Consider the following 22,056-nt stretch of genomic DNA (forward strand, 5'->3'; position numbering starts at 1 on the left):
GCGTTTCTTGCCTGCATAATTTGCATGTGGCACAGCAGACGACGTGGATCCACCGCGCAGCCAATATTATACCATTTTAATTAACGTCGAAACAGGCTAGTGCAACGTTTCAGGATTGCATGCAGAACACGGTGTGGTGAGCTAAACAAGAATGGCACTGCAATGAAAACTATGAATGAAAAAGCAAAACACACACGGCACACGCGCTGCTAAAAAAAAAGAAAAATTAAAAACAAAGTTGTCAGCGCGCACCAGCGCGTCAGTGTGGTCACGTGACAAGTTTTGCGTATCCCGTCGTTCCCTTCGCGCAGGTGAAGCCCTAAAGCAGACTACACGGAAACGTTGCTTTTCTGTTTTCTGCACTGGGCCTTCGCCGGTGCATTGGAGTGGTTCTCGCATGAAATTTTACGGAATGTTTTCGAGGGTTACGTTTTACCCCTCGTTAATCTATAATGTCGTCATGGAGCGTGTGTCAACGAGGCGGTGGTACGACCGCATTGACGATACCGTTATCCTCGGAGCGTTGCCTTTCCGCAGTATCACACCTAAGGTATGTGTCCCAGCGTCGTTACACAATCACTTTTGCGTTTGCTCAACATTTCTAAACATTCGTAACGACTTTGTGTGTTGCGGCCATGCGTCCTGATTCAGGCATTAGAACAGTATACTGCAGCGCGCATCGTACTGGCGCGCTGCATGCGCACGTATGTACTGTACGCTTGTTCAGCGTTCGTTGCCCGGTTTCGCTCATACTTTTCCACCTCCGGACTGTTACTAAGGAAGGAATATTGCGTTACATAGCAGAGTCTACATAACTGTAGTTTAACGGATTAAGCAGTCTGTCAAGTTTGCTGCTAATTCTGTGTGCTCCCCTCTCCCATGTTTCAGTTGCTGGAAGAAGAGAACGTGCGAGGGGTCGTGTCAATGAACGAAGACTTCGAGCTACGTTATTGGGTCACGAGCAAGGAAGTAAGCACTGTGTTTCGCTTGCGATCTCGTCTGGCGCGGCGCAAGGCTACGTTAGCTTCCCCTCCACAAGATGAAAGAAATATATATAGTTTATCTCAGCGGTGACTAAACTTTCTCTGACTGTCTTTCGTTCTCTGGAATTATAAATTGTGCGTATGGATGTATGGCTAAATATTTGTGTGCCAAATGTAATACTTTTTTTTCTTGCAGTGAAAAATTAAAGATGTTAACGATGGTCGTGGTGCTTAATTATGTAGTTTTGATGTTGCATGTTGTGAACTGATTCTTTGCGTCTCTCATAGCCTGAGTCGCTTTGGGACGTTGAACCCCCCTAAAACTAAAAACTTTTTGCAATAAGAGAACTGCTTGGCCTGCAGGCATGCCAGAGGGGTAGTATAAAAAGTTACTCCTATTTGATGTAGCTTATTACATTCTGCAGAATATAATCAACCCCTATATATAGCCCTCATATAGATTATCAGAAAGTATTTGATTGAGTCGAAACCTTCGCGGTCTTGCAGGCATTGCAAATTTGGGGGCGTAGAAGAGCCTTATGTAAAAATACTGGGAGATATCTATTAATGGCTGTACAGCTATCATATGGACTATATAGTCCTCCATAAAGTCACCAATAAAATTAATTCCGATAAGGAAGGGTGTCAGGCAGGGAGACAATCTCGCCTCTGCTATTCACAGCCTCCTTAGGTACAAGAGGCATTCAGAGGCTTGTATTGGAACAGTTGGGGATAAGAGGTAATGGAGAATATGTTAGTAATCTGCGATTCGCTGGTGATTGCGTTGCTAAGTCACTCAGGGGATGAACTGCAAAGCATGATCAATGACAGACATGAGCAGAACTGTGGGTCTCAATATTAATATGCAGAAAACCAGAGTAATGTTCAACAGTCTCGCAAGGGAACAGCAGTTTACAATTGGTAGCATGGCTCTGGAAGTGGTTATGGAATACGTCTACTTAGGGCAGGTAGTGACTGCAGATCCGGATCAGGAGAGAGAAATAACTAGAAGAATGAAAATGGGGTAGAGCACATTTGGCCTGTTCTTTCTGGACATGAATATTCAGTTTGCCAATATCCGTGCTCAAGAGAAGAGTATATAACAGCTGCATCTTGCAGGTACTCACCTATGGGGCTGAAACGTGGAGGCTAACGCAAAGGGTTTAACTTAAATTGAGGACAACGCAGTGAGCTATGGAAAGGAAAATGATAGCCATAGGTGTAACCTTAAGGGACAGGAAGAGGGCAGAGTGGGTAAGAGAAATGCGGACTAATGACATCCTAGACGAAATCAAGAGGAAGACATGGGCTTGGGCAGAACACGTAATGTGAAGACAAGATAACCAGTGGTCGTTAAGGGTAACGGACTGTATACTAAGAGAAGGCAAGCGTACCAGGGGGAGGCAGAAAGTTAGGTGGGCAGGTGAGATAAAAAAAAGTTTTTGAGGATCAAGTGGCTGCAGCTGGCACAGCTAGGACACGGTTAACTCTTTGATGCCCAAAACTTTATTTCAATATGGAGCATCACAGAAACTTTAGCATGCATATAGGATGGACAAAATATGCAAATTTTGCTGTCAGAAAAAAATTGTTTATTCATGGCTGCATAATGAGGTGTTGCTCCAGAGCAACATTAGGCATCTGTGGTCGTACTCCACATGGAATGCCTTGAAGCAGTTGCGGCTTGGAAGGAGGCATAGGTGCATGTTACACTTTGCGCAGTATAGAAAAGTGTAGCTGGATTTGCAGTACTTACACCGGTTCTTATTTTCACCGTACTGAGGCCAGTGATTCATGCCGTCCACTGTGGGCCTTGGTGTCACCGGACAATGGATCATCTGTTTTGCAGGCAGAATTCCAAGCTCAGTGGCGGCACCTGATCTTCTTTTCAATGGCTTTGACCTCACGAGTGCGAGGGCCTGGGCAGTTTGAGCTCGAAAGGTCAGGAGTGACAACTTTCTTTGGACGGACAGCTGAGCACTATGACGTTTCTACAGCAGCCACCCATTGACAACTGAAACATCAATCATCCAAAAAGATATCCGCATGTACCATCTTTTGGACTTGTGGACCGTGCGATAAAGCTCAGTGAGCATGTCAGCGAGATCAACACCTCCCATGAAGGCATTATACTCCCTTACGGCAAAAAGGCGTGGAACATCGACGATGTGCTTTTCCTTGCTGTTCCATCGCTTACATATGTCGGTTGGTTGGACGCCAGTGTAGGTGGACACAAGGTGGACGTAGCTGTTATCGAACCATTTGATGATTCCGATATTAGACTCCTCATCCAAGCGAAAATCCACGGAGCCTCTTCCTTGCGCCTTGAGAGCTGCATCAACAGCCAGCGGGCAGTTCTCTGTCCTGTCGGCCCTGACGGTGCCAACACACAAGCATCCTTTCCACCTCAGTTCCCCCACAAGGTGCAGGCTGGTAAACCAGTTATCAAAAAATAACTTATGGCTTTTGTGCTCTGGAAGATATTTCACCAGATCAATGACTATATCGCCGGAGATGCCGAACCCATGGTCGTGCGCAGTGCCTTTACCTTTATAGATGATGAAGTCATGCATAATGCCGGAAGAATCTGCCATCGCAAAAACTTTATAATCCCACTTGTGAGGCTTCAATTTCATGTACTGCTTTAGGGTTGACCTCCCCTTGAATGGAATAATTTGTTCGTCAATGCTTTGCCGCTCCTCTGGAGCCACAGCCTTCATGTTCTTCTTCAGTCGGTCTACAAGTGGGCGCACCTTGAAAAGGCGGTCGTGGCCCTCGGAGTCCCGTGGTACTGCCTGCGAATTGTCATTCATGTGTAGGCATTGATGTATGGCCTCGAAGCAATTCCTCAACATGAGGTCCGCCACAGGCGCAAATCTTGTGCCGCGCTGCCAAAACATCCGGAAATAAGGTACTCTGACTGTCCCCGAAATCAACAATATGGAAAGATACTTCTTCATTTCCTCCTCGGTGATGTTCGCACAGGTGCCTTTCTTCTGGGTAGAATACAGATTTGATTGATAGCGCAATATGTATACCATATCTTCATCAAAAAAACGAACAAAAGTATTCATAAGGGCTTAGCACCTCGTCGGGTGGTGAGGGCAGCTCCTCCTTCCAGTCAGTGCCATCAACGGAAAGGTCTTCTTTCCTCCATGTTCTACGAACGTTTTATTTCTTTTCCTTGCACGGAGCCACCGAGTGGGCACGAGAAGTACCCGGCAAAGCTTCAACATTATCGCCTGACATTCCTTCGTCATCCTCTACGCATGGCTCTTTGTAACGAAGATTGGTCACTATTTCTAGTGGACAGGTATCAATCAATTTTCGAGCATCTCTCGGATCATAGTCGGGGTCATCCGGGTCGTTGTCGAAGTCAGTGTCGGACAATTCACCGTCCAGAATAAAGATAAGCTCCTGAATTTCTTCATCAGTAAGCCACTTTTTTTCTTTTGACATCGCCATCTATATATGAAAGACACAAAATATGACCTTATGAGGAACGCTTATTCTATTCGGTAGAATGAACATTCTGCTATTGCTTTGCTTTACCTTCAGCACAGCAAAAACTCCCACAAACGATATCTCCCTACATGTGATCATGCCTCCGCATATGCCCGTTGTTGCTCCTGGGCAACACCACTTTTGGCGCGTAAAAGTTTGTCGTACAAATTGCGGAAACACCGTTTAGCCTCCTCATAAATGTTGTACAAGGCCTTATAAGCTAGTCTGACAGTTGTAGTGTCCTATACCGCCGTAGCTGAACAAATTTACTCATGTGCGCCGTCCTTGCGCTGACATCTCTCAGAACCGTCAAGAAAAAAAACGACAAAAAAAAAGCGGTGCTGCCATCTCTACGTATTTACTTCAAGCTCATAATGCTTGCTAGACTTAGTACATTCCACAGATGGCGCCAGCGGTATCGTGCAGCAGGGTGTGTTCAAGAAATAATAATAATAATAATAATTTTCTTAGGCTGTTGCTCTTGGGCAACAGTGGACACTAAAAGGTTAATTCGAGAGGTATGGGAGAGGCCTTTGAAATGCAGTGAATGGAGTCAGGCTAATATTGAATTGCTATGTATAATTTTCTCTATGTGAAATAATTAAAAGTGCTGTTTACTGTCCATAGATAGATTTGTTCCTATGTGAGAAACAGAGCTCTGCTGTAGTGTGAAATTTGCAAACTTTCAAAGATGTGTTTGAGCATCAGTGGAAAAGACGATAGTGTGAGCCTGCAGATGTTACTAATAAAATTGCTGAACACAGAAAATAAGAAAGGAAAATAATAGCGGTATGTATCATTTCTCTGAGATGCCATATATGCTGTGTGTTTAGCACATAAAGTGAGTAGTCAAACTCCTCTTATAAGATTTTCACGGGACCGCAGAAAAAAAAACGTAGTAGCCGAGAGCGCGCGTTAAAAAAATACAATCTTTGTCTCCTAGGCTTTTATTTTATTTATTTGCCTATAGCATATACTTCTCTGGAATTTGCAAGGCCTTGTGGCTGTCGCGATTGTTCACATGCACGAGTGCCCTAAACGTCCAGCAATGGCTCTCCATTTGCCGGAGCAGCTGTTGGTAGAAGGGAGCCAGTAGCGAGGAAAGAGGGCGCGTACGTAGAATGCATGGAGGAAGCTTGAGCACATGCATGCATGCACCCGCCGCAGTGGCCCAGGTGGTCGAAATTATTCCGGAGCCCTCTACTAGCCACCTCTTCCTTTCTTCTCTTAGCCCCTCCTTTATCCCTTCCCCTACAGTGGGGTTCAGATGTCCCCCAACATGTGAGACAAATACTGCGCCATTTCCTTTCCCCTAAAACCAATTTTCAATTTTCTTGAGCACACGCTTGTGTGCACTTCTGGGCTGTTTTCGGGGCAGCCGCTTCTATTGCAGTCATTGTTTATTGGAACCTAGAAAATGTGTGTTTAGGCTACAGGCGACAAAACAAGGACAGAAGAATGCCTCAGAGCTAGCCAACCCTGCGGCACCACTGTATCTAGTATAACACTTGAAAACTGGCTTTTTGGGGAAAGTAAATAAGTTGCAGCAATTGAGCTGGCATCTCGTCCACCCGAACCCAGCCATAAGGGAAGGGAGGAAGGTGGGTATGAAAAAAGAGAGAGAGAAAGACGCGCCCTAGTGGAGGTGGGCTCCGGAATAATTTTGACCACCTGGGGATCTTCAACGTGCACTGACATCACACAGCACAAGGGCTCCTTTGCGTTTTGCCCGAAGCGGCCGGATTCGAACCCGGGAACTCCGACTCAGTAGCCGAGTGACCTAACCACTGAGCCACCACGGTCCCCATCGCCGTTTGCACGGCATATTTTCGTTTTCGCGCCTTTGTTCGAGCTCGCGCCGCAGCGGCGCTGGAACTGCACCAACAGGTGCAACGGTATTCATGCTGCTCGTAAGCGTGCTCGGCGTCTGTCGTGTAGGTGCAACACTCCGGAAGCCTCCAAGCACGGTGGCGGCCAACCGCCGATTGATGAGTCTATAATAGAGTCCCGCTTTGGTTGGTCTGCCGTCGCCCTTCCGCGCGCGCTGAACATAGGCTGTCAACATATGCTGGCACACTGGTTAACCACTATCGCGAGGTGACATTTGCGGCATGGCACGCGAGAATGCCCCCACGTCCAATTGCGACATAACGGCTGATCCTGTATTGCACGGCTTTATATGGGAGCTTGGATGGGACTGACTCACAGAGACTTATCAGCTCGGAAAACGTAGCACCCGGGAACTTAACTTCGGGGGTCTTACAATCTTTATAAATACTGGTGTAAGTAGGTTCATCTTTGAATCAGTGCATGTATATATCAGCAAGGAAGGTTTGATTTGGTGGCAATTTTCAGAGAGCAGGAATATTTACAAGTTTAAGTGTAAATATATGCAATTTAACCTGTTAATGTGCAGATGTTTTGTAATGTAGGTGATCATGAATGAAAATAGGTTGACTAATCTGGTCAAAAACTGCGATTCCACAGCCGAGAAAAATTTTAATCTTGCTAGTTTCCATAGGCTTTTAGAGCAGTGATGTCATTACTTCTTATTAATTTGGTTGGAGTTTCCAGCAGTCGTAGATACTCAGCATAAACACAAATCTGCAGATCGCTTGATTGGTGTCATAATGGAATGTGCAGTGCTGGCATATGATCGACATAGATGAGAAGGACACACAGCTGTGCAGTTGTGTGTCATTCTCATCTATGTCTGTCGTCTACCATCACTGCACATTCCATAATGACAGAACCCAATCAGCTATCCCAGCAGCATACACAGTGCTTAATTTGTTAGAATTCCCTAGAGCCCTAGCTTTCTTGCAAATGGCTCTCAGATCACAGAGACATGCTCTAATCATGATCTTACTAACATGTTGTATGACATAAGCATTGAACTGAGAAACACAGGTGTGTACAGGAAGGCATATCTGCAATAAGCAGAGATGCAATTTTTTTTTTGCTCGTGAACATGCTGCTGAAGGGCAGCATAAGCAGGAAGGTAATGCAATGATCCGAAGGCAACCGAGTTATCATGAAATACTTTGGGAATGAAATGAAATGTAGTGATGTACAGAGAGTAGCAGAGGGTTAGGCAATATGACTGTGTGGGAAAAAAAAATTATTTCAGTAATGTCACACTAGCCAAGTGCCTATAATGGCTGCAGGTATGAGGGTGCATGCAAGCTTCATACACTAATATAAATACTAGGTGACTGGGCATCGCGAGCCAGTGCTGCAGAAAATTTGTTCCCAAGTACACGCTTCCTGTGAACATGCACTGCTGACTGTACAAGCATACTTTTGCAATTGTCAATCCAGGAATGGGAAAAATGTGGTGTCAAGTTCCTCCAGCTGAGCACCACGGACATCTTTGAGGCGCCTTGCCAAGAGAAGCTCCAGCGTGGTGTGCAGTTCATTCAGAGCTTTGAAGGCACCGGCCAGTCCGTCTACGTTCACTGCAAGGCTGGTAGGACGCGCAGCGCAACGCTTGTCGGGTGCTACCTGATGCAGGTTTGTGTGCTTTGCTTCGGATATTGTGAAACCATTTAGGAAGAGCGTAGCCAGTTGGCGCCCTTGCGTAGTGGCACATCATCTATGGCATTGTGCTGCCGAGTTTGAGTGTGTGCACGCAAGTCCTACTTGAATTTCATCAGAGGAAGTGAAAGGCAAAGATGCGTCTATGTACTGAGATATTAGTGAGTGTTGAAGAACCCTGGATGGTTGAAATTAATTGGTGGCCTTACACTATGATGCATCTCCTAGCTTTTGGGCAGCTGTGGTGTAGAAAAATTCATTAATAAGCGGCTATTTAGTGGTGAATATGCATAGGCAGGTTGAATGAAAGCTTGTGTTGTGATAGTGCACACCAATAGTTAGGAATAAAGGCAGTTTTATACTGCATAAGTTAATGAAGAGTATTGAGAGTCTGAGCTGCCATTGGTCTGTATGCTGTGAGTAAGCGGCGTCTCGGCTAAAGCTGAAGGGGCGAAATTCATATTGCAGAACCAACAAAGAGGTGTTCCTCAAGTAGTACAAAAGGCAATGTAGGAAGCATTGAACATGTGCTCAGTGCATATTTACTAGCATCGCTCAAGTGTGTCTGCCAGCTTTCTCATCACTCTATTCTAATATCACGTGAGGTGGTTCAGGCTGCAATTTCAGTGTGCACGAAAGCTGGTGCTTAAAATTAGCAGCCAAAGGGACTGCACGCTGAGGTTAATCCTTCAGACATGCATTGCGTTCTGCTGTCGAGAAAAATCTTAAAATTTGTGTGTATATACTTAAACCCCCTGTTTTACAAAAATAACATGGGTGGCTCAAAAACTTAGGAATTCACACAGGCTGCGCACTTCCACGCTCACGGAATTGCAGCCTACTTTGCCCTATTTTTTTAAAAAAACCACCTATGCCCCCAGTCAGTTATTTTCTTTACCATAGGAAACTTTCCACAACTCAAAAATCAGATTAGTAAAACATTCCACTGTGTGAGAGGAGAAAGAATGACAGAACCAGACAGTGCTCCCTTATAGTCACTGTACAATTTTGCAACATCTGTCTCGATTTCCTGGTGTGAAAAGTGATTCTTATATTTAGACGCAAAATGGCCCTGCCCCTCTGTCCAGCAGGGATTCCAAATGTAGCCAGCATCAGTGACTTCCTGAAGACGTTAGACGCTTCAAGAAAAATTTTGAAAAGTGGCATTACTAACATGGATGCTGTGCCTCAAGGGGCTAAATGAGCTGTGGTGGTTAAAAAAGCTCACACAGTCTCAGATTAATAACCCTTTATCTTAATTTTAAGTTAATATTGAAAATTAGTGTTAAAAAGACAAGAATTGAATTGAAAGCGCTGACAGGGACCCAAAATATTTAATTATAAATACCACAGTGCTTAAGAGCAGTCACAGTAGTGTGTATATATATATATATATATATATATATATATATATATATATATATATATATATATATATATATATATATATATATATATATATATATATATATATATATATATATATATATATATATATATATTATATATATATATATATATATATATATATATTAGTAGCAGTTAAAAAGTTAAATGAACAGCAAAAATTCGAGAGTGAGAACCAATAAAAATTGGAACTCCATAATATTCCCCTTTGTGTGTGAAGATATAGGACGTGCTTTGGCTTATTGTGCAAGTAAGTTTCAAGCTTGAGTCAAAGATTTATTACCCTGAAGCCATTGGAAAAGAAACCACAAGAAGAATTGAGTTTCCTGTTCTGCAACAAACAACCTGGCTTGCATGAGTCTGTTGTACTACTCAGTTTCTACACAGAGGCTTTCGTTGCACTCAATGTGTGCATGTGCGAGGGATGTCTTTTAGTCTGGTCCCATCCCGCTACACTGACAGGGAAAAGCAGCCACGGCTTGCAGCTTCCTTCTTTGGAGCCTTGAGGAAATGCATATGTCACCAGTGATGTATTATGCGTGACGCTTTCCTCCTGTGAACATCGATCATCAGTTTGCCTGTATTGCCCATCACGCCGACCATTGTCTGCACAACTGCTTTTTTTTATTTTTCGTTGGCTTCAAGACTGTGCTGTAAGCTTATTGTGGTGTTCCATCAGCTATAAAAGATCCCAGAATATGGGTGCTGCAGAAAACCTTATTCAAATAAGGGAATAATTACAGTTTACATCCACTGTGGCTGCAAAGAAAAGCTATCTGCCTTTTTGTTAATTCTGTCTTACGCAACCATCTGCTGACCATCATGGAGAGCTTGATTGGCAGAACAACTGCCTAGAAGGTGGCAGTCCGGGGTGTATGCTCCAGACCAGGACAGATTTTTATTTAGCTGTGAATGTCAGAAAAAATTTTGTAGGTTTTTTTGCTTCTGTATGCAAGCACTTGGGTGGGACATAACTATTATTTTTTGTTCAAAATTAACTGCACCTTTGAGGATTCCCTTGGGCCTGTTATTAACATGAATCAAGCTTCTTTTTTTTCACAAATTGATGCCCCTATTAGGGATGCGTCCCTCGCCTTTCAAGACTTCAGTTGATATAATTTTATACTGTATGGCACTATCGTGAATGCGCGTGCAGTTAGTTTTCTGATAGCTATTTGATTGTGTTTTACTAGGGGTTGGACTTTTCGGTTTTTATTTTTCAAAAATTCGGCGGACTTTTTGAGTGTTTATTTCAGAACTCAAATTTTGTTTTTCTTTCGGCTAATAAATTATGTTGTGCGTACGAGTTTTCATTTTTTTTTTCGGTGAAATACATCATGTCCCTGTGTTGCGAAGTGTCTCCTAAAGCTTATCCTGGCCTGTCTTTGATTTTTTTAATGCGCAGCTCATGCAGCGGTAATTAGCACATAAATGGCCAGAGCTATCCTTGCAGAAGGTAATTGTACATTCGTAACAAAAAGTAAAAATGTCGATGTTAAATGATCGGGCAATAACGTAAATGTGAGTTTAGTTCTAAAATTTGGTTATCGTGCTGTAGTTGCAGTTCCTCAATTCAGTGCTTGCATAATTTTTCCTTATGACCTCCTGCAACTGGCACTGAACAGCCAGTTGTCACATGCATGCCAGTGATACTGACCTTTTCTGGTTAAAACCGAATTTTAAAAAATGAATTCGGCATATTTTTATTGGTTTTTTTCCGGTTTAAACTGAAAAATACAACCTCTAGTTTTAAAACAGCATCTAGAATGCATGTGGCTTATTGTTGAGGTAACAAAAGTGTGCTATACTGTCTGCTGTTGCAAACTGCAATGATGAAAATGTTAAGGAGAAGGACAGTACCATTGTTTAAGTGGCTGCTTTAAGGTGCTATTTGAAAAGTGGCGAATCTTATATCTCACTTTCACTTTTTGTAAAACCTGTAAAGTATTTTGACTGTGTTGAGTTCTCAGATTGGAGAGTGTCCTTTCGTCTAACTTTGAATTTTTTGTTGTTAATGGTTTGTAAATTTCTCCAGAGTTATCGGCTTACTGGAAACCATGTTGAAAGGCAACACTGGAGGGTTTTCATGCATATTCTAACTCAATGTGTTTCTTGGACCTCCCTGCAGTCATTGGCCGCAGCAGTAGCCAAGTGGTTGAGCATCCGCCTCGCATGCGGGAGGTGCGGGGTTCGATCCCCAGTGCCGCCGGTAACTCACCAGTGATACAATGGGTACAAGCGTTCCCCAGCCTGGTGCTAGGCTTCTTTAGTGTGAAATGCTTGGGAAGTGGGTCCTCGACTCCACCTTGAGTAGTTGAGAACACCTTGTACCGTGGTGCTCTTTGGCCACAGATGCCTTTGCGCCATAAAAATCCATCATCATCATCCCAGCAGTCTTTGGTTGAATGAATACTTTTTCAAAATAAAGAGGAAAACAGTTATAAAACAGCAAAAACCATCTAAACTGGATTTTGACTAAAGTACGATGTCATGGATGCCGTCGAAAAACCTCTCGTGCACATTGATTGGCTTAACTGGTGACTGTAATTGGCAGCTTCAAGCATTATTTCCCTGAAATGACCAAAAACAATCTTGAAATGTTTTCTCTCAGCAGACGAGGGTGATTATCAACAGGCATGCAATTGCCCATAGAGTTCGCCCTGATTGAAGCCACGAAATAGAAAAATTTTAAATTAATGTGCGCCAAAATTAAACGCTGCCGTGCTGCAAAATTTGACGCAAAGGATCAGAAGACTGGAGAACCTACCGTGAAAGTTTCAGTAGAAAGGAGTAGAGGTCAAAAAAACATGGAGTTCCCCTTTAACATTGTAATTTTCTCACGGTGTGAACCCTGAGGTTTAACCCTCTAGCGGACATGGATGAGGAAGGCTCTTCATGAGCCAGACTGTCATTTCTGGCTCATAAAGAGTCTAGCTAGCCGTGTGTTTTCTGGCGCCTTGTGTTCAGTTTAAGGCGAGTAGCTCTCGTCATAAGCATTTCTTTAGTTTTCCGACAGATGGCAGCATGGGAACTAAATGAACATTTTATCATTTTCGAAACAAAATTTGTCCATTAGGGGTTTAAAAGTGCAGCATGCACTTTTGTGTGTGACATATGTGGCTCATGTCAGTGCAAAGCTGCATGTCTGCAACTATTCTTGTTGAAGCTCCTGTGGTTTGTAAATTTGACTGTGACAAGTGGCACCAGAAGTAGATAAAACATGACACTGAGGTTAAAGTTCACCGACGTGTGATATGAAACATGAGGGCACGCTGTGCTTTATGTGAGAGCTTCAGTACCAGATTTGCGTCCTAACATGCTAAACCCACAAATTTCCAATCTCTTGGACATGAGTGAACTTGCATATTGAGATTGTGTTTGGTTAGTTTTGGCATAACTTTTCTATTTACTGTAGGTGATGCTAGCTATTTCCATTCTGGCGAAGCAACACTTTGTGAAGTGCTGCACAGCTGTTCAGTAATGTTCCATGCAGTGACCAAAAATTCTCTTCATTAAACCCATCTTCATTATTTCAGGCCCCATTTCCCTGCAGCAGCTAAAAAACTCGGTCAATTTGGAAAAAGTGAGACAACTTCGGCTCTTAATATTCCAAAATCTGTGTAAAAATTCTCTTTTTGCCAAATTTTACCCTCGGATTCCCTGGAAAAGAGAAATTCCCCAAATGGAACATCACTACAGCTGTTGAACTGTCAAGCTGAGCGGTTGAATTGGTAAACAATTGAATACAAATGACACAAGTGGTGTGTAAATGACTGTATTGTATATATAGGCACTGATGCAAACATGGATTTTTGAATTTGCACAGATAGACTTGGCTGAGTACAGTTATAAGATTTACTCGTGTTTATAAATTTATTGCTCCTGGTGGTTTTCAATGGAAAAAGTCATAACTGTTGACATGAGCCCCATCTTACTCTAAGGAATAAAAGGATACCATTGCAATATGGCAGGAAGTGCAGAAGAAGATTGACACGCAGTTCTTTGTTTCATGCCTTGCTTCCTTCAGAGGTACCAGTGGACACCACAGAAGACTGTGGACCTTCTTCGGCAGAAGCGCCCCCACATATTGCTGCATTACGCCCAATGGGAGGCTCTGCACACCTACTTCAATAAGAATGTGGCTGCTACATTGGAGTCAGGTGGTCCTCCCGTCATCAGCAGCAGCCCTGGCTAACTCTGTTTGCTGTCTCTCGTCAACATTTCTCAAACCTTTTGTGTTTTGCGAGTGCCTCTAGGAAGCAACAAGGCTGGGAGGACTGTAGTGCAGTGGCACCAGTGTGTGATGGTGCAGCTTTTGGCAGCCCTCACAGTCCATGTATTTATTTCATTGCCTAACTTAGTTCTTGAAAACTAGAAAATGTTTTGCTACCTTCTAGCTTTCTGTGTAGCCCTCTTAGTTCCATGGTGCCATAAGAGCCTTTTCTTATCAGTAATGACTCATGAAATCATTAGCACAACCTTGCCTGTCAGGGCTCATTCCTAATCTTGAATGTAAGCAGAGGATGGAGGCTTGCAAGTTTGAAAAATGCTCCCAGGCCTATTGCGCATATTGAACGAGTGCAGCAGATCATGCACATTTTCTTTCACTCTGCTGCATTTGGTTTTCCTAGATCATCAAGGGCTGTTGCGATGTCGATAAGAATTCCACTGCAGCAGTTTTGTGAAGGAAGAAAAACACTCAAGGACCCGGCTCACGGCTGGAAGGATGTTCAGAATGACTGTGTGTGATGTTATCCAAGCATGTAAATTCACTCCCGTGAGACTGGTTACAACCTGACTGGGCATTATACTTCTGTATGCTGCTAATGGAGGCTTGCAAAAGTTGGAAACATAATGTGTGCTATACAGGCTTTCACCAAGGTGTTGACCACTGCCGAAGCTTCTGCATCAGGCTAGAAAGGTAGCTTCCTTTATTCTCGGTTGCATTGACACTTGCCCAGTTGGGGAGAAAGGCATCAAAGTCGTGTGGAATTAGTGTAGCTCGCAACCTTTTCACTGTGGTCCGCATTGACCTCATTTGTTTCACTTTGCTAACTCGATAGTTCTGTCCTTGTAGAAAGCATAATTTTACTGTGGCCAGCAGTGATGATGTAGTGTATGCCTACAGGTGCTTTCATCTTTATAACTTGTACAGTGGTATCTATTGATATGCTTTATTTGTTTCTACTGCAGCACTACGATTTTTCTGTTCCCTGTCGTTCTGTTGAACACTGATCTGCAGGAGGTCCGTCTGTGCAAGAACCTATTCAAAGTAAATGACAGCAGTTCTGTGTGGTGCTGTCTACAAATATGCATGGCTGGCATGGCAATAAGGGTTGGCTCATTGTGGAATACAGAGGCCTGCTCATCGTGGCAGCAGTGCTGGCTTTGCGTGGTGCATATATGTGTGGGGAATAGAGAGAAAACGGTAACATATAAAGCATGTGCATGGACCGTGAAAAAACCATGCTGGCCACTGCTTGCTCGAGGACTGTTCTCACAGCACTGTAGTGAGAACGCACTGGTGACCACATTTTTTCAAAATGCAAGTTTAATTATCACCGTGAGCAACATGGACAGGAGAGGTGACTCTGGTAAGGGCACGTGACTAGTGCTTTATCGGGCTGGAGTATCTGATAGATGGCATTGCGACATAATCAGAATGCTCCTGTTTTCCTTGCCGCTGCTTTCCGCTGTATTCTGTCTTGCAGCGATGCTGGCCAGTGGCACATGTCGTGGGCACATGTAGGCACATCAGTCAAATCATGTCTGCAAGGAGGGTGGCAAAAGGGGCACAAAAGGCGCAATGGCAAGCAAGGGGAGCAGAGGTTGAGAGTATAGAGAAAAGCTGAGTGGGGGTATGATGGCAGCGCGGCATTCACGGCACGTGTCAGATGCAAAGCAGCATGCTAGTCTGCACTTCCATCTCATTCTGTGGTTGTGGGTGATTGAGAGATGCTGGGTGAAGCCCAACAGCTGCTTTGCTATATATTTGTTAGCAGTTTTTCGATGCAAACCTCATGATTAGTGTACATACTGTGCTGCTGTTACATGTGCTATGCTTGAACTGTGTTTATTTAGGCAGTTATGGTGGAATTTTATCACTTGGTGTCTGGAACCCTGTGTAACAATGCCTGTGGGAGTAAAAAATGACCTTGGGCAACATTTTGGGCAGTAAGGGACACGAACGAACTTGTATGCAGCATAGCCATCTTTATTCTACTGTTGAAGTTAACCTCTTGCAGTAGCAAATATTTGATAAAGACAGTATTGCTGCACATTTGGCACTGCATATGCAAGCATGTGTTTTTGGTGTTGGGGATTTTATGAATTATTCCAGGAAGGAATTCAATCAGCATTTAATAGGAAGCCGCCGCGGTGGCTGAGTGGTTATGGCGCTCGGCTGCTGGCCCGAAAGACGCGGGTTCGATCCCGGCCGCGGCTGCCGAATTTCGATGGAGGTGAAATTCTAGAGGCCCGTGTACTGTGCGATGTCAGTGCACGTTAAAAAACCCCAGGTGGTCGAAATTTCCGGAGCCCTTCACTACGGCGTCTCTCATAGCCTGAGTGGCTTTGGGACGTTAAACTCCCATAAACCAAACCATTTAATAGTGTTGGATGCATATTTAGTGCTATTTTAGTTACCAATGCTTCAGCCTGTTTCCAAGCTGTGACTTGCAGCTTACCATGAAACAATATGTACATATGAGACAATTTGCATAGCATGCTAGCAATTGCAGTAAGGTATTGAATAATATTGGGAAGCAACTTCATTTTAGCAGGAAGCAGCAGATATTCTGTCTGATAAAACTCCTTGAGAATAGGGTAATAAAACAGTAACCTGACGTTTCATGCACATGATTCCATTTTGTATGCTGTAAGAGATGCGTAAAAACAAGGCTTCTTGCCATTAGCGAGTGCCTGTAAAAAGCTATGCAGATTTTGAGATTCTCTTCTCTATTTTGGACGGTAACTTATGTATGCGTTGAATGCCATTGCTGGGCTTAATGGCTGTAGTTTTTATTATGCCACGTGCTGCCTTTGCATAGGTTATTGATTTCCCTATCTTGATTAACCCCTCCTACACAAAGCACTTCTACACTTCCATTGTGAAACTTTCCATGTTTGGTTACAAGCATTGACTGGTGGTTGATGAGCTAATCCATTTGGTAGAGCATTTCAAGTTACCATGCTGCACAGCTACAGCACACCACAGTGTTTCTCAAAATTTTTGAGGCCACTTAATTCTCTTGTGAACAACATGTTTTCCAAACACCATGTGGTGTGGCGACTGTTCAAAATGTACACAAAGTAGCATGAAGTTTCGAAAAGCATTGTGTGTTTGTATGATCTTGCCACCTTTCAGTGAACATTGTTTTTTTTTCTGATTGCAACTAATGACAATTCATGGTGGTTTCCCAGAGGTGAAACTAGCCAATTTTATGTGCATGGTTTTCAGTTACTTTGCTGCGTGCATGGGTCATTCGTTAACTGCATGCATCCAAATGTCTTAAGCTTGTTTTTCAGTTTAGATGTAAACACTTGGATCTGTACAAGATGTACTTATTGGTATTTCTTCCTCTGTACCTGCCGTCATCTTTTTTTTTTTAATTAAGTGCACTTCAGGAAACCATAAACTTAAAGCCCAAAAGGGAGTACATTCTCGAATGCACTGCTTTTGATATGCTTCCAGCTAGTTATTCTTCTGGCTAATTTCAGGCTAGTAAAGCAGACGCTGCATCATCTGTTGTTGCACTTCACTAAGATGGCCTCTGCCCAGCCCATTTTGTGGAAAGTTAGTGGTGTTCATATTTTCCTTGACAAATGTGACTTGTACTGAATGCTCTGATTTGCCTGCATGACATCGCAAAGTACAGCTTTGCACAGGTGCAGTAGGAGGCTAGCTAATGAGTGTGCGGTTGACTAGTTCATGTGGTATTGATGGATGCTGTGCACTTTATTGCAAAAAGCATGATGTCCACAATAACGCCATGGTTTGAGTGACATGTCCTGTACAAACCTGGAGGCACCCCTAGCAAGCAGTCCTTCAAATCCTCATTTCGGTAGTGTGCCATTTCACTTCGGAACCACTGCTACTAATGCAGTAAGGACTAAAACAAGCACAAAGAAGAAACTGTATGCAAATCATAGTCTTCCACTAGCATGTTTTGCACTATTGTTGAGTGTCTGAGCCTAATGGTAGAGGTGGTTTGGTCTCAGCATGAGAGCAAGGTTCAGTCCTTGCGACACAGCAAGTATTAATATCTGCGTCATTTGGTGATGATCACTGATGATTAACCCTTTACTGCCCATTGTCACGAATTTGTGACATGCCGTTTTCGCGCCCTGTGCTCATTATTAATAGAGCTTGGATACAAAGCTTGGCATCAACATATTTTCAGAAGCCACCACTTCAAAATGTTAGGTGTCTCTGTGAGCAAGCTGTGTGAAGAAACAGGACATAAGTGTGCGACTTCCAGCCAGCATTCAACAATTCCCTGTCTGTCATTTTCTGCAAAATTTGCAGGGAAAGTAGCAACACATTTAATGGATGTAAAAAGTTTCTCTCTCTGGGGTTTTGAGCTAGTTTGAGACCTCCATTTGATTTTTCACACAACTAGGACTAGCTGCACAGTATGGACCAAATGCCACTTGTTGCTAATTGGTGACATCAATTTCTCAAAATTTAACGGTAGTAACAAATATTGATATTGGCTTTTGAACATGTGCACGTTATAAGTAGTGTAATGTCGAGAGAATGATTTTTTATTTGATTCCTTCATCATTTAGGCATTAAAGGGATAATACAAAAATTGGCGGTGGTTTAGCTCTGGTTAAACCTGGAGTGACGCGATAGCTACAGCTGGGCCCGTGGAACTTGCTCAATTGAATTGCAAAGTCAGTCTTTCGCCGCTCCGTTTCGCTGGGCGTTCCTTCTTCATCTTTGTCCCGCTTGACAAGGCGCATGTGCACAGCTGTTGCAGCTCGGTTTCGCCGGCGCACTGCGCTGCCGGCAGCGGCAGCAGCTGCTCTGTATTGCGTGGTTGGTCACGTGACCACGTGGCGGTGGCTGCGCCGCCACTGTTGCCTGCCACCGCCACGCTGAAGGCTCGAAATGCTACCATAATGTAGCTATCACTACAAAAGCATAAGAAGAAAACCAGAGTTGTGGGATAAATACATTTATTGTCATTCTCTTGTCCCTTAAGTTTTGTTGCCTTGTGTTGCACAACAGAAGAAGTGGATGTTGAAAAATGTCTTAAAACTGTCATGTCTGCCTAATTTTAATAGTAGAAGGCTATCTCAAAGTTGGTGCAACCCTTTGCTGTTGTTCAGAGCTGTAAGTTACTAATACCCAAATTTTTGCTGTCGATTGTATGCTGCAGTATCGGTCATGGTTACCAACTCTTTAGCTGAATGACTTGCACGCTACATACAAACAAATGCGTAAAATCTGTGGCTAAGCCAAGTTCATAATTGTCTTTTCCCTGCTAAGGCCCAGGTTTCAAAACATGTGCATGCAATGGGATGCTGTGGTGCTTACGAATTGCTTTTTAAACAAGCACAGAGTCTTCCCCAGTGCCCAGAGCTGACTATTTTGCACTTTTCTGTCAAAGTGAGATGGTCTACTTAGATGACAGGTGATGAACTGTGTAATGACATATCTTGCATGATTACTTTCTTTTTTTTCTTTTGTCCCAATGCCATTTCATGTCCTATTGTATTTTTTATAGATAGCATACATCTTTGACAGTACATTTATGAGGCACAGGAAGTACTGTGCACTTCCTGTAATGAAAGTATGCTATGTGAAGCTAGCCTTTGCTTTTTCTTTACTAAGCTTTTATTCCTCATGATTGTGGAAGATGTGAAGTACTGGTCTACTGTTCTGGCTTTCTGAGCACTGTTTTAAAATCTGCTGGATTAAAGGGCAGTGTTAGCAGTGTGGTATTTAATTGCTCACATTGTGTGCAGTTTTGGTCACACTATGACCATGCTGCTGAAAGCAAAATGCATTTGAATAAGGCTTCAGAAGCACTTTATTGCTTGACTTCCAATGCCTGCTTGTATTTAGGGGAGAATATCTGTTGTGGATGCATACCTTGTCAAACTTTACTGTACTGTTTATGCACAACTCTGTATTTGTTTTTGCATTAGAGTGGACTTGGCAATGAAGTTTGCGACATCAAAACACATAAACAATGAAGTTTGTCTCGAGGCATACCTACAACATATTCAATACAAGGTGGATATTAGCTAGGCCTCCTTGTATCATGGATCTTTGTAATTTTTAAATCCTTTTCAGTATTTAAGCTTGTGCTGGATGGTGGCAAATGATTTTGCATGATGCCAAGTGATCTCGCATGTGCTTGTGCTTTGCAAGAATTCAAATGATGCAGATTAATGGAAAAAGAGCAAGTGCAGTGGTCACTCAGGGTATGTAAACTTTGAAGATGTTGACATGTTAAACATGTTTAACACAACATGTTGGACAGGTTACAAGGCTGCCTCAGTAACCCCTTTTTACACCACTCATGAAAAGTAGTATTGTTGCAGTCTACTCTTGTTCGAGTGCTGCTCGAGTCGCTAACCCACAAAAGTATGTTAACAATGTGATAAGAATTCAGCCAATGCTGCTCGGAAGATGAAAGATATGGAACTACCGTATTCACCCTTATAATGAACGAGCCCTCGTAATAAACGCAGCCTTTTCTTTTGGTGTGTAGTCTGCTCTGGGGTATAGCTAATTCTAGTAGATGCCCTTTTTTGAACACTAAAACAAGTACGCAATACTACGAAGTGCCATTTTGCAAACGTCATTACTACGCCTCACCGTATGGGATGAACAGCCAATAAGAAAGTTCCACAAGGAATCAAACATTCTGGGAACCAATGCAGGTCATATAGGGTTTTGCTATTTGATCTGCCATATTGACTGTGGCTAGCTGTTACGTTTGGGCTTCACCCTGATGCTATGAGTTATCCTAGAGTGAACACTAGTTTTGGCTTTTTTGGAAAAGCCTTTCCAAATAAAGCTTTTATTCTTCTTCTGCTTTGGGCAGCATTACGTACTGCTGGTGGGTTACATGTGCGGGTTTAAGATAAAAGTTGTTGACTGTGCTCTTGAGCACAGGAACCGTGTTGAAAAATATTTTTTGTTTTATTTAATGAGTCATACCGAATGAAGTGCTTGTTCCACTAGCCTAGTTTTTGTCCCGTTCCACCGCTTTGGATTCTTCCTGTACACTTTCACCCATGTAATGAACATACACTCCAAATTTCCAGAGAATTTTTGGAAAAAACTGCATTCATTATGCAAGTAAATATGGTGTTCAACTGAGCCTGATAATGATGGCCTAGTGCATGTTCGCTAATGTTCAGATAGTGAGCAGATACTGATGCAGCATTTGATTTAAGCTGTCATTCCTTGCTCCGGAGAAGACGTAAACTAAATAGCCACTTTGGGCCAAAAAGAAAAAGACGGATTACTATGTAGCATAAGAATGGAGTAGTGGTGTGGACTTTGGTGCATGAGCTGGTGCTTGGTACAGGCTGCCTTGTAAGCCCATATATTGAACTAAGGTGCCGACTGCCAGCTTCAGGCAAGCATTCCCAGACGAAGTTCACGCTAACCTGTCCTAGGTATGCTATCTTGTGGATACACCTACCTCTGTGTCATACCAGCTAGCTCTTGTTTTCACTCATTTAATGGCTACTTGTGTACTTTAGACAAGTGGACATTCAGTGAACACCAGGCTTTTGGAACCCGTCCTCCTATAATTGCTTTCATTTAGCTATCTGGCACACTAGTAATTAAAAAAAATTCGCAAAACAGAATTCAAGGTCTGTAGTAAGTGCCGAACTGGCTCACTAAATAGATCTGCGCACATGAAGGAAGCCTATTTGAGAAAAAAAAAAATGGTTCCTCTACTGCGTAGGCCGATTCTATTTCACAGAGACAATGAAAAATCTTGGCAGCAAGAACTCGACCAACTGTATAACCTATCTCTACTGCTTATTAAAACGGTTGCAGTCTTAGGGTTATGTGCAGATGCCGTTCTTGCCTCCTTCCACTGACTTCATCCAAACTTATGTGTACAGAATGTTGAATGCACCTTTTTTCTGTGATAAACACATAGTAATTCTATTTTAACCATGGTGACCTTCCCAGTGCTGTTGAACTTGGTGATGAATTGTGTACAAGCACGGAGTCTTTCCCTTTTGCACAGAGAATGGCAACAGTGCACCTTGTCATTGTAACTTCAGGAATAAATCGACTTCTAATGGCATTATGCGGTGTAAATTTTACTTACTATCACTTGTACCTCATGATATTTCCTACTATGTGGCAAAATCTTCATTGCAGCGATTTATAAACTCAATGTGCAGTCATATACAAAAGTTAATAGGACGCAGATTCACATAAGTTTATTCTTGCATTGTTTCACTAGCTAGTCGCCTGATATTTGTTCTAACAAATGGAGCTAGCATGTCTACTCATGCTTCGAAACTTTTCATTTACCTTCTTTTCTTGACTGTGCAGAAATATGTTTTTCTGTGAACCTGCATCTTGTGATCTATTGTCCGTCACAATACAAGTCTATTGAGCCCTAAGTGCAGTGCA

At 42.9% G+C, this 22,056-nt stretch overlaps 1 protein-coding gene across 1 annotated transcript; it reads left to right on the forward strand.

The window, feature by feature from the left end:
* Positions 1-276: 276 nt before the first annotated feature.
* Positions 277-21,721, forward strand: PTPMT1 (protein tyrosine phosphatase, mitochondrial 1). Its single transcript, XM_077668861.1, has 4 exons — positions 277-550; positions 889-969; positions 7,809-8,000; positions 13,459-21,721. Exons 1-4 carry the CDS (start codon positions 398-400, stop codon positions 13,624-13,626), a joined length of 594 nt encoding a protein of 197 aa, XP_077524987.1. The 5' UTR covers positions 277-397; the 3' UTR covers positions 13,627-21,721.
* Positions 21,722-22,056: the final 335 nt, after the last annotated feature.

The sequence above is a fragment of the Amblyomma americanum genome, chromosome 6, assembly GCF_052857255.1.
Source record: "Amblyomma americanum isolate KBUSLIRL-KWMA chromosome 6, ASM5285725v1, whole genome shotgun sequence".
NCBI classification, from domain to species: domain Eukaryota; kingdom Metazoa; phylum Arthropoda; class Arachnida; order Ixodida; family Ixodidae; genus Amblyomma; species Amblyomma americanum.